Below are 13,693 nucleotides of genomic sequence, written 5' to 3' on the forward strand. Positions count from 1 at the left end.
ATGGTTTAAAAACTTTCAACGTCATTGTAAGACCGGTTCATTTGATACACAACATTGAGATTTGGGAAGATCTAGGTCTATTCAGACTCCTGATAAGGAAGTCCTTGTCTTAAGGACAGTTGAAAAACTCAGAAACTAGTGTAAGAAAAATTTTAACAGTAATAGGAATAAGTCATCTGGGTAGGTGTGGAAAATTCTTCGCAATTATTTGCTGTGTCCTTATTATGTTCAATAAATGCAGGTTCTGACACCACCAGTGTGCATTTGTACAGTTGATTCTCATAATGTGTGCACTAAATCTACAGTTTAGTTTGCACATTTTATTCACAGATGAGGCTGTCTTTTAATGTACAATTATTCCAATAAATTGTCATCATTAGTTTTCATTGAACATACACATAGATAGGTTTTATAAATAATCAGCTATTAGGATGTTATTTTACCTCAGACACAATATAATTTTTTGACAAACATAATGAAATGGAAGGAGGATGCATGGAAAACATTTTGTAACTATCAACAGAAGAAATATTAAGGTAATCTGTTGTGTTTATATCATTATTGACTATCAGAAGCAACTAAGTTGTGCAATTACATTTATTGAAACTTTTCCTCCATTTGGTAAATACTATCTGCCTTGAACCTTATTTTTAACTGAAAACAGTTAAATATCTTTGTTATTTATGGTTCTATGAAAAAACTCTTCAGAACAAAGTTGTACTATTAGAAGAGGCATGTTTAAACAGTAGCATTTTTTCAAAGTCATATTTTGACAAGAAGTTAAAGTCATCAATATTTTCTTAAATGGCATCTTATATTTTTTTTTCAATATCTTTGAACAGCATAAAAAAGCAAATTATCTTCTAATAGTACAACTTTGTCCTGAAGAGTTTTTTTTCATAGAATTATAAATAACGAAGATATTTAAGTGTTTCCATTTAAATGGTCCATTCTGTGTATACCTTTAACTTTAAATAAAAAAGGCTACATCTCCTAAACATAACATTAAAATTAGGTTACGAATGAAAAGATTGGATAGATTTGAACGAAATAAAGATAGTTGGTGCATGGCCGAAATTAAAATTACATTCGAATTAGCCAATCAGAGTTTACAACATCTTCACGTTCCCTTAACTTGAATCCATCCAGCGTTGTTCAACGATGATCAACGTAACCTAGGAAACGCTGCTACTGTTAGAAATTATCATTTGTTATTTCTTTTTTATACGAGGACGCAACATTTAGAAAGCCATTTTACTGTTGGCCATGGTCGGCCATGTCGGACGAAAGAAAGCAATTCTTAAAATGCGAAGTGATAAGGCTATCAATTGCCGGAAAAAAGACTGCTGAAATCGCGGAAGAGTTGAAAATGTCAGGCAGAACAGTAAGAAAATATATAAAAAGGTATCGAGAGATGGGTGAAGAAGGTTTGGCGGATCGTCGTCGATATAATGGACCGCAGCGCAAGACGTCGGAAGAACAAGATGTTGCAATTGTCCAGGAAATTGTTAACAATCCTTTTGAGAGTGCGGCAAGTGTATCTAATAAACTTCATTTACCAGTATGCGCAAATACTGTGCGAAGACGTTTACGAGAGGCCGGTTTTCACTGTCATCGACTCACGCGTAAAGTACTGTTATCGCAAACACAGCGCGAGGACCGCACTGCATTTGCATTGCAACAATTAACTGTGCCGCAATCTGAATGGGATGTAACAATTTTTACAGACGAAAAAACATTTTCTTCGACCGACAGTACTGCTGCCCATGTATGGCGACCGGACGAGGTCAGCAGGTATGATTCCAAACATGTCGTTCCATGTCGAGACAATGGACACGTTACTTGTGCAATGTGGGGGTGGATAAGTGTTCATGGCCCTGGTGAATTAGTTGAAGTATCGCCGTGCATGAATTCTTCTGAATATATTGATGTTTTGGAGGATGTTCTTATACCCAGCGTTCGCGCAATATATCCAGAAGATGAAATGTCAGTGATCAGATTAGTCCAAGGCAACAGTGCAGTACACACTTCACCATTAGTACAAGAATGGTTTGCTGATCATCCTGATATTACTGTTGTGCAATGGCCTGCTATGTCACCAGATTTAAATTTAATAGATAATGTTTGGGCACATATGTTTAACTCTTGGGGATCTGCTGACATTGCAACAACAAGAGATTGTTTAGTAAATCAAGCAACGTGTGCATGGGAAGACTTGAGGAATGAACCCGAGTTCTTCACTCATTTGTATGAATCCGTCCAAAACCGTTTCCACCAAGTAATTGACAGAAATGGTCAGTGGACGGACTTTTGAAGATATATTTTTATATAGTTTCTCTGTAATTCTCAGCCATGTTTTCTAAGCTATGCTGGATAACCTGATGTGCTGCATGTACTTTCTGCAAACTGACAGGTACTGATTTAATCATCAAATGTTCAAACTAAACAAAAACTCAATATCCTCTTTTATAATAATGTATTTATAATTTTCAGATGACACATCTGAAGATCCTAACATCTCATCTAATGCAGTAGAGATTTAATAGACAATTGCTTTTAGAAATCATTTGATATAACTGACTGAATCATAAACGGCCTTTTTCAAGGCCACCAAAAATTTTACATAGAAACATAACTCTCAGAGAACTAAGACATATTTAATAAATAATGTTTTATTCCTTACATTGATAACCTGTAAACTTTAAAATAATATTAAATAAACTAAATACAATATTATATTACAATATATAAATATAATTATATACATTTTATATATTGTAAAATAATATAGTAATATTTAATATTCTGGATATAATACATGCAAAATAAGGTTAGATGTTGCGGTATTCATTTGGAAAATGGTTAAAATTACTTTTTTGTATTCCTGATTGCAAATGAAGTCCAATGCTTTTAATTCTAAATTTTACATATGTTCAATTGTGTATGAATTTATTTATTGGTAAATATAATGTGTATTTGTTACGTTTGTAAAGTATATAACCACAAATAATAATAGCAGCTATCATAAAAGTTTCTTAAAGCTGTTAGTCTATAATTAATATTACTGTGCGTAATGTGATTAATGAAGTAATTTAATTAAATATCAAATCTTATAAATTCAATTATATTTAAATAAAAATGTTTGCTCTTACAATTCTAAATGAATTTATTGAAATATTAAGTGAGATTAATTTCAGAATGATAAATTAAACATTCTAAAATTTTGTTATATTAATTAACTTCAGTCTCGTTTAAAAAGTTCTTGTAGAGATTATGACCACCAATTGTTAATCAGCCTATAGAGACATTGAACATTTTATTTTCTTTATATTTATTACATTGCCATAAGTATTATTTATCTATTTGACAAATATGTCACTTTACTGATAAAACTTATCGCATAATAGTCAATGAGATAAATTTTCATAAATGACGCAATTACAGTTCTATATACATACTTAAATAAGCGTAAAAAGTCTAAGCTAACCAAACTAACAGTCGTACTTTACTATCATGATCGTATGAAATGCGTTCAAGGTAACCATAAAGTAGCTAAAATGACTTTTAAAACCAAACAGTTGTGAAATTGAAGCTGAGCAAAAAAATTAAAAATAAAATGGTAGGGCTATCTTAACGATAATATAGTGAGGTAGTTTCATAAATAATCGCCAATTGATTTAATCTTAATTACAACAGAATGCATTAAACAAAACGTAAATATTTTTCTTTCTTTGCTATCGAATATTTCTACCGTGATATATACTAAAGTGCCGCTCACTATTTTAGAATCGTTCTATATAGTTTATTGTGTATGACAGAGTTTACTGTTTCTTATCAACGGAAGAGTGCGTGGCGTCACTCAGCGTAGCAGGGGCACGTGAGACAACCGTCTGCTAGACGAATTAACGACTGGGTGCATGATCTTCCTCGTGACATTCCCCGGGTAGTTTTAAAAACTTCGGTTTTCTTGTCATTTCTGTGTGATTATGTTACATAGATTGACGATAGTTGTAGGAAAGCAATATGTTCACGGTATTTCGTACGTTATTGATACTTACGCATTTTTTCTGCAACTTATTTACCGCGGTTCGTAACTGCTGTATGATCCTTCATCGTAAGTGCATCGAGATTTGGTATGGTGAGAATTTAAGGACAGAAGTCGAATGGCTGGTGTGTGCCGCGAGCAGAATGAAAAAGCTACCAAGGCATATAATTGTTGTTTTCGGCGCGAAGGAGGACACTATATTAGACTGCGTGCGAATAATCGGTTGGTGTATCACGCTCGGTATACCGTACATCAGTTTCTTTGACATCAGTGGTAACGTTGATTTTTGTTCATTGTTTTATTCTAATTAATGTCAATAATATGATTACTATGTTTTCTTTTATATAATTTTTGTTTCTATGCTAGGTACAACATGTGTGTAATAATGCTGAGTGAAGCGTGTTGTTAATGTATCTATGTTACACAGATTTTGTATTGTAATACATGTCTTGTGTTGGTTGATGCATTTGCTGTTCAAGCATAAAGGGATTGTATATTTTCTAGTAAAAGTTCAAGGATTGTCAGTTTAATTCATAATTTCAAAGAACTCCAATTCAAAGGAATTTAAAAAGCTTAATGAAAATGTAAATTTGTTATACTCGTTGCAACAAAAAACAACAGCTTTAGTAATAGAGTTTGGAGTGTTTTATGATATAATTTTCTCCTCAAAAGTGTTATTGTTTATGGTTTTAGTAAAATTAATAGTTACGTAATTAGCTAGGCATGTATTCATACTGTTAACATGTGTGAAAATACATGTATTATTTACTATAACCTTAAACTTGAAATATTTTGATTGTATTATGCAAACAATTATATTTATATTTCCCTTTCTGCTACAATTTTTCTTTCTGTTCAATATTTTTTTATAATGTAACTATATTTTCATTATCGCTACTGATTTGACTGTGTAATGAACTGATGATCTGTTCGCTTAATAATATTTGTATCTATTTGTATATTTACAAGTTATTTTTGAATGTTATATTTCTTGCACAGTTCACAAATTTATGTGATTATATTTTATTATATATTTTTCTTACATGTACAAAATATAAAAATGAATTAAATATGACAGTAATGGAACATTTTTATGAACTTTATAGAATTATTTAGTATTATTTTTAGTTATAACATATTTACTATTATTTCTTTTTTAGAAAAAGATTTATTTATTTAAATATAACAACAGACTGTTTATTGCAAAGTATTTTTTTTATCTATTGACTCATGTTCTATTATTTTTCTTGTATTGTTTTGTAATTTGTAAATAATCAAATTAAAATATTTATAATACTACTGAAATTTTTTATACATACATGACATGGAATATATTTAGGAATCCAAAATTTTTAAGCTAACATTATTAGATGCTTAATGACTACTTATTTTAGCATATTAATTCATTGAGAAAGAACTTTTTTATTCCAAGAATTAGAGAATTGTCCTTAATTGTGTGAATTATAAACTGTACGTTATATTGTAATCATTGACAAATTTTTCACAGTTATTAAAATAGTTTTCAAGTATATAGAACAGTCTAATATTACGTTAAACAGGTGTTACTACCTATCGTCAAGGACAAATTAAATATTCATGCATGTTGCTTATTATCATTTATGCAAAACTACGATATTGTACTTCAACGTACAATTTTAAAAATTCTATTTAAAGTAATGAAGAAAAACACTATTTAATTGATCATCAATTAATTTATGTATTCTCAAAAATCAATATTATATTTATTTTCTATTATTTTCTATTAAATTGTATAATTCAAATATGTATTATAAACAATTTGCATGATTATGCCAGAAAATTATGTTATTGAAAGTATTGCATTTAAAGTTTTACATAACTTATTTTTATTATAGGTTTTTTAGTCAGAAACGAAAGTTTTTTAAAATATGAAATTGCAAAGAAAAGACCTGATATTTTGGAGCATATCAGTTGGAGCAAACGGAACATTGCTTTTGCACAAAATGGAGTAACCGGTACGTTTTTATGAGTACGGTGCTTTCTAAAATTAAAGTATGGGGAAATAACTATTTATTATTTGCAGGATCAAAGCCAAAAACGCGGATATCTTTGTTGTCCGCTTCAGATGGAAAGGAAGAAATAGCAGTGCTAACGAAAAAGTTAGCTGAAGCCGTTATTACGGGAACAATTAAGTCAGAAGAGATAAATACCGATTTACTTAATGAAAAATTAAATTCTCGGGGAATACCTGATCCTGACTTAGGGTTAATATACGGCCGCTATTGTTCTACGTACGGTGTTCTGCCATGGCAAACAAGAATGACGGAATTTTTGTACGTTTTTTGATCATTTTTATTTCTCTAATTTAGAGAAATTAATTATTAGGTTGTAATTTTCGATGTATCTTTCCTCCTCCTATGTTGCTACATGTCTGTACTTCTATATTACTACATCTTTATTTTTCTATACTTTCATTTTGTATACTTTTTCTATGTATTTAGATATTTATATTTTTGTACTTGAATGAATACTACAAATTTGGTTGTGAGTGCCATTAAGCATTTAATAGTATACTTCTTCTGTTTTCAGCACATTACCTCTATATGTTAGCTTATCAGCAAAGGATTTCATACATCTGCTGGAGGAGTACAGTAAATGCGAGCAACGACAGGGAAAATAACAGGAATTGTTGTTCTTATTTGTGTAAAATTCTTGTATTCCAAACAAAACAAATGAACAAGAAATAGATTTTAAGAAGATTTACAAAGACTGAATTTAAAACAACTTACAGATACTATTTTATAAGTGGTTATGTGCTAGTGAAATAAAGGAGGAACTTGCAGCTTATGCGATACAAGTGACGTTTACGAGCCGATTATAAGTGGGTGTCTGTAAGAAGAAACTTGGCTAATTTATGTTAAAGACATTCTCACAATCATTGAGAGTCTTTTACTTGTGTACAATACTAGTTACCTTACTACAAAGTATTGGTAGAAAAAAAAGAAATCATACAGGAGCGTAGGAATGTTTCTGTTGTTTCCTTAAAAGCTTAAGGCTCCTGTTATATTTAGTTTTAATGTACTATAAAAATGGTACTTAAACACTATATGAACGGTACTTTCGGCAAATACAAAAGGAAAAACGATAAAAGTCCTATTAACAATTTACTTATTTAATTTTAAAAGAATAAAGTGTCATTTTTAATGTGATAAGTACAAATCTGATATGTTTTAATAGTCAGATTAAATATTAGTACATCATATGTGTCAATTTTTCAAAATTTAATTTGTATCATTTTTCTCGTACCGTTTCTTTGTATTGCTTAAAGCATGGTTGAAAGAATCCATGCTTCTATGGACGAACTCATCTATCTCGTTCATAACGTGGAACTAAACTGAAAGAGATCTGAAATAAATTTAAAAAAATTCCTGCATTTCTTTCTTACCACTGTCAGTAAAATAGTGACATTCCTATTACATACATAGATAGTTTACTCGTGAAATTTTTATGCACGTGAATATTTTGATAATGAAAGTAATTTTTACTTTGGTCTGTGTGGTACATTTACTTGGGAGAAAGCGCCTATTGTGGAGTCTAAAATTCCTAAAAATATGAATACAGTTCTCTTTTGCACAAATGCTGTGTTTCATGTTTATTCAATAATCCTTTTCACTTTGTATTGTTTATGTATATTGTTTTTCATTTATATGTCTCTTTTAGAGTTTCTTTTTGTTGTCAAGGAATTTGTATAAAATGCTAGAAAAATACAATTAAGGCTTTTTTATATAAAACCATCCATAAAGATGTAAATGTTTGAATGGACATTTGGAACTTTTTATTATACCCATTAGGAGTTTTATAATAAAAGAATAGTATATTTTAGCAGAATAGAAAAAAATTATTAATTGAATTGAAACATTCATATTCTTATATTTAAAAAAATAAGTGAAAGCTACTAATAGGTATAATATAAGCAAAACTAATATGAAAAAATATTACTTTTACAAAATATAAAAAATGTTTCTCATCATTATGATTCTTATACTTGTTAATTAATTGCCGCAATAATTTGGTTGTAATAGAAATGAAATTGATATTAAAATAAATTTCTCTGTTTTTTTTAAACAAAGGTTTTATACCAATACTTACACTATAAAATTATTTTTCTATTCAAATGGGAAAATTGAAAATTGTAAGTAAAATTTATTTTATAAGTGAATTTTACCTTGAATGCAAAATAGAACCTTTAGTAGAATAATATTAATCGAATAGTTTTCGAAGTTACTAGCTATTCGAAAATAATTTTAAGGACATACATTTAATCTGTAAATATTAACCTTGTTTTTAAAAGGTTTAGATAATATTTTACCCACAATTAGATCGTAATTATGATTTTCACGGAATAAAATTCTTAACATAGCGTTAGACTCGTTGATGCTTGAATTTATGAGCATCGCTGTCATCCACGAATCACAGTTCGAATGTCTACGATTGTGTAGGATGTTTAAGGCACTCTTCTCCAGTTCATCGGCTCAACACCGGATTATATACTTTCAGGGATGTCAGTTCGGCTCTCTCGTACACAAAGCATACACAATGGTGTAGGCGACTCTGGGGACCAAACATTTTTCAAGATAAAGTATACTATATTGTTCTACTTCTATGTGTTGCACACCTACGTAGAGCGTGTGACAACTAAAACGAAAGAATAAGTCAGCTAACCTACGTAAAGAAACAATCATATAGGTCGAATAGCGTTTAAATGGTTTAAAGCTTAGCCACTCTTTACGAATTTGTCGCACTTAAAAATTTGTAAAGTTGTTTAATAAAAGGATTATCAAAAACAGATCGTTAATTTCACATTACAAGTATTATTAAATATTTGTTCTCCAACAATAGAAAAGTGAGGTAATTTTGTCTCGACAATAGTGTCGACATGTACTACCTTGATCAAAAAGTTCTAGGACTGTCCCCCGTGTGTCGCTGTCAATCACCCGATTGTTTCTTTTTTTTTTTTGTTAGGTTACCATATCTGTCATTAACACTTCCTTCCAATTTCAGCATCATAGCTTGATATTTGTAAAAGTTACGTTGTACTGAGCACATCTCCTTTGTTCGTGTCTTCGATTTTGAAAATGGCATCATTTGGGCATCAACGAGTTTGCATTAAATTTTGTGTAAAAAACGGATTTAACGGTCCGCAGACCTTGGATATGTTGGAGAAGTGTTTCGGCAACGATACTCTTTCGAGATCAAATGTTTTTCGATGGCACGAACGCTTCAGAAGTGGTCGTGAGTCGGTCGAGGATGACAAACGCAGTGGCAGGCCGACAACGTCGAAAACCGATGAAAACATCGATAAAATTCAAGAAATGTTGTCCGAAAACCGCAAATTGACCATCAGAGAGCTGGCAGAGGACTTGAACATTGCTTATGGATCCGTTCAAGACGTTTTGGTTAGTGATTTGGGCCTCAGACGTGTCGCTGCAAAACTGGTGCCGAAAGACCTCAATTTCATGCAAAAAAAGGACCGCGTTGAAATCGCGAAAGACATGATTTCCAAGGCCGAATCCGACCTAACATTTATTAAACGTATCATCACTGGAGATGAGACGTGGATTTATGAGTATGACACACAATCCAGACATCAAGCGAGTGAATGGCATGCACCGGAAGAGCCGAGACCGAAAAAACCACGTCGTTTTCAGTCAAGAAAGAAGGCGATGCTCACGGTTTTCATGGATTACAATGGTGTTGTGCATCAAGAATTCTTGCCAGAAAAACAGACAGTCAACAAAGAATATTATTTGGGCGTTTTGAGACGTTTGCGCAAAGCAATTCGTCAAAAAAGGCCAGATTTGTGGGCAAACAACTCGTGGATTTTGCACCACGATAACGCACCGGCGCACAATGCGATCCTTATCCGCGAGTTTTTGACGAAAAACAACACGAACACTATCCAGCAGCCTTCAAATTCACCAGATCTGGCTCCCTGCGACTTTTTTCTGTTCAACCGAATTAAAAAATCGCTTCGCGGAACGCGTTACAGTACCCGAAAGGAGGTCATGACAAAATCGAAGACGGCTCTGATGGACATACCGAAAATTGAGTACCAGCGGTGTTTCGAGGATTGGATCAAGCGCTGGCGCAAGTGCATTGCAGTCAATGGGGACTACTTTGAAGGGGACCATATCGATTTGGACGAATAAATTTGTATTTTTGATTTTATGAATAAAGTCCTAAAACTTTTTGATCAAGGTACTGAATTGGCTTCTGAGTTCTTAATTCACAAAACTTAAGGGCCTTATTGCCCTTTACGTTTGTTGCTTCTACGAGTTTATTATATCACTTCCAATGATAATACACTCCTTTATGCGACAGACCCAATTGTATTCAAGTTGTGCAACAAGTACGATGGTTAAAATTTATCATAGCGATTTGACCATTTTTTTTCAATTCTTTTTCGCCTTCTTCATCTCACAATAATATATAAAAGCTCCAATATGTACATATTATTTTCGTGAAATAAGGAAAGTTTTCGGTTTTCTTTGTGTATGGTACTTATACTCTATCGAAAAACTCTGATAGCTGCGGTGTTATATGATAATTATACTACATATGGATAGCGACTGGGTATATTAGTAACATTTTCTTTGATTCTTCCAATCTACTCTTTCTCGTTACTTTGAAATTTAAAGAATGAAATACTGTCACGTCGTTTATGTTTAAGAGATAGAAAATGTATATCTCTAGATTGAAACTGGAGCGAATATATGAGGATCAGACTAGTGGCGCAGCTGAACGGTTGGTGGGGTTAACATCTCAGATCTTGAGTAGTCAATTCACTTTTCCTTTACCGAACGAGGTAAACTTTTTTTAGTTTTAAGACTGTAGAATATCATGTAAACTTTCCAACGTAAATCTGTCGGTTCTTATTTTTCTTCATTTTACTACACTCACAGTGAAAATCTTTAGAAGCAATGTTTATTAAAATGCAATGGTTTGCGATTTTATCTATATACTACGGACAATAAATAAGTTTTCGTTCAATTTAGTAAGTATAGTGCACCCTCCCCCCACTCTCAAATCCTACCCACTTCCCTACTCTTTTTTAAACTTTCTGTAGACAAGCGAACAACGAGATCTTTGCACCTGTTTACGATCGTCGTCTTACGATGGGGAACGAGTGACCCAGATTCGTTCTAGGAAAACAAGTGTCTCTACCTGTTGCACTTCATCCCCGATTCACGAAAGACTACTCACGGAGGGAAAAAATACGTGATATGAAGCTTCTCGCCCGTAAGCTCGACGTTTAGTAGGCTCGACGACAGTTTTTTTTATTCGAATTAGTAGTAAATTTACGTAGAAAGGAAGATCAGAGGTGGGTGTGAATATATTGGATGCGTTTTGTAATTTGTATTAAAAGAAAAAAGGACATTGAAAGTACCAGCGAAACAATCATCGAATATGAAAAGATCGATGATCAGTGTGCAGCTGTCATTGTTTAGATACGTAATATCCACGCGATCCTTACAAATGAGGATAGCTTTAAGAGTAGTCTCGCCTTTACGAAATGATTCTGACACGACACGTGAACTTTCTTCTAATTTGCGCGGTAAAGTCGTTACGATAACAGTACTAATGATAATAATAATAAAAATGATACTTTTTCATCGTAGCAAAATTGTGTGCATTAAGAAATGCAGTACTAATGAAACAACGGAGCGAAGAAAACAGAAACGGAAGATTAATGCGTAGAGGTAAACGTAAGTATACATTTGTATACAAAGGTGTGGTACACCTAATGTGCTGTTATTAACCTAACTTCGAAAACAAGATAATTATGCACCTAACCGCCGCCACTATCGTTTTCAACAGCCTCGAAGTATGTCGGGAGGGAGAAGGTCACTGAATTCCGGGGGTATAAAGTATTTTGTCGCCCACTCATAGTTTTCAAGATATAATTATTACAAATCTGAGTTATAGTGCGAACTCGTGTCTCGAAGGGTGTGAGGTTGCGACTCGCGCGAGCATCGGGTTGCCTGTTGCTAGGGGCGCTTCAGAAAGAAGCACGACGAGGAAAATAATAGGTAATTACAGTTTATCTTGAACTCGGAACTGTTTATTCGTCGTTATTGTCCTGTAAACAGAGCCCGGATTGTTATATTTCGCTTTGTAGGCTTTTATTGTCTCGAAAACAGAAGTGGACCATTACAGAGCGGAAAGATCCTCGACGGAGGAGTATTAGTAAAACCGTCGAATAATATGGAGAATCAACCAATCGATGAAAACGATCACCGTGTAATCCGTACCTCGGTAGGTTTCGAAATCACGAACTTATTAATTTCAGCGAAACTCATATACACGATAAGTACACGTTGCGTCCATTTCAGCGGTGGATCGGGAATACAAGTTAGATCCATTTTTGTGCTACCAACAGTTACACCCTCGCACGAAATAAAGCAGAGACGGAGAAAATTATTTTCGAATAAAGATTGGCGAATAAAACCGACGCGTAACGATTTATTTTTTATTTTTATACGTAACGAATTATTTTTTTTTCATTCCATAATGGAAATTCTGATTTTGATTCAACGAGTAACGGATCGAAAAGTTCTTTGTCTTCTATCCGAGTTACAAACATATTTAACCTTACTGCTTTTTCTGGGTCTTTTCCGACCCATCGCGTACTTCCAATACATTATTCTTCCATAATCGACCCTTTGTGTTCGAATTGCATTAAAATTTTTCATCGTAGTGTTTCGCACATTTCACGAGGCGTGCAATTTTTGCGACTCGAAGTTTTCTTCGAAAATTTGAAAAATTATAAAATATTCCAGCACATTCCCTTTCCACTCGATCGCCACTTAATTCGGTGTACCTTCACCGATTCGGAAAACCATCGCGGTTTGGAATTGAAATTAAAATTCAATTACTCCTCTCTCGTAAGATGTAAACCTATGTATATGAAATATTCAAATGAAAATGTGCCGTTTCGAATTAATTACACGATTCGAAGGATTTCATCGAGGTGCTAGTTTCCGGTAGCAGAAAAGCTTCGAGTGAAAAGGGTTAGAGCTATTGCAACGGTTGTAATTCGATGTTTCTGTACTTCCCAACCCTTCTCGTCGCCTGATAAAATTAAAAAAACCTAGTCCATCGCAGAGGTATCCTTCCAATAAAAAATATCTTTCCAATAAAAAAATATCTCTCGACAGTCGAACGAACGAACGAACGCATTACGATTAAACGAACCGCCGAAAAAATACCATCGGGTAAATAAACAGCTGCGTAAAAACGTAACAATAACAGCGCTAACAACACAGGCTGTTGAAACATCACGGAAGCGGCGGCGGATCAAAGGGTGTGCTCGGGCTCGTTACAAATGAAAAACAAATACAAAACGTGGTGATTAAAAACAAACCGTGACAACGTTCATCGTGTTGTCGATACTTTATCAAAAACCCCTCGTCGTTAACCCTTCCCTCCACCCCTCCCAGCGACGTAACCGCGGGAATGGTCGGATAGGTGTTTCCCGTGATTGTTCCGCGTCGTTGACGATCCATCGTGCGATCGTTCCGATCGCTTAACGTTGGATCGTCCGTCGATCGTTCGTAAGGCGCCGCGGCGCGATTTCGTGCGCGGTTGATGATTATTATTCGCCCCGGT

General features: G+C 33.5%; 1 protein-coding gene and 1 long non-coding RNA gene across 5 annotated transcripts; one reads left to right on the forward strand and one right to left on the reverse strand.

Moving 5' to 3' along the window:
• Nucleotides 1–3,489: 3,489 nt before the first annotated feature.
• Tango14 (transport and golgi organization 14) lies at nt 3,490–7,457 on the forward strand. Of its 3 annotated transcripts, none has more exons than XM_076306682.1 (5): nt 3,490–3,713; nt 3,819–4,318; nt 5,920–6,039; nt 6,108–6,357; nt 6,614–7,457. In XM_076306682.1, exons 2-5 carry the CDS (start codon nt 4,024–4,026, stop codon nt 6,702–6,704), a joined length of 756 nt encoding a protein of 251 aa, XP_076162797.1. In that variant the 5' UTR covers nt 3,490–3,713; nt 3,819–4,023; the 3' UTR covers nt 6,705–7,457. The 3 variants fall into 3 exon arrangements, with proteins under 3 accessions (XP_076162797.1, XP_076162796.1, XP_076162798.1); XM_076306683.1 differs by having other exon boundaries at nt 3,513–3,619; XM_076306681.1 differs by having other exon boundaries at nt 3,490–4,318.
• LOC143144359 (uncharacterized) lies at nt 6,614–8,933 on the reverse strand. Of its 2 annotated transcripts, XR_012991407.1 has the most exons (4): nt 8,747–8,933; nt 8,398–8,635; nt 7,506–7,780; nt 6,614–7,429 (listed from the first exon to the last, which is right to left on the reverse strand). It is a non-coding gene; the product is annotated as an uncharacterized LOC143144359 (long non-coding RNA). The 2 variants fall into 2 exon arrangements; XR_012991406.1 differs by having other exon boundaries at nt 6,614–7,780.
• Nucleotides 8,934–13,693: the final 4,760 nt, after the last annotated feature.

This window comes from Ptiloglossa arizonensis, chromosome 3 (assembly GCF_051014685.1).
Source record: "Ptiloglossa arizonensis isolate GNS036 chromosome 3, iyPtiAriz1_principal, whole genome shotgun sequence".
NCBI lineage: Eukaryota > Metazoa > Arthropoda > Insecta > Hymenoptera > Colletidae > Ptiloglossa > Ptiloglossa arizonensis.

Excerpts from the sequence above, each read along its gene's own strand:
- Tango14 (XM_076306681.1), top strand. The coding sequence starts at position 4,024 with ATGTTCACGGTATTTCGTACGTTATTGATACTTACGCATTTTTTCTGC. Across the intron at positions 4,319-5,919 it reads CAGTTTCTTTGACATCAGTG|GTTTTTTAGTCAGAAACGAA; the intron begins GTAACGTTGATT and ends TTTTTATTATAG. Across the intron at positions 6,040-6,107 it reads TGCACAAAATGGAGTAACCG|GATCAAAGCCAAAAACGCGG; the intron begins GTACGTTTTTAT and ends TATTATTTGCAG.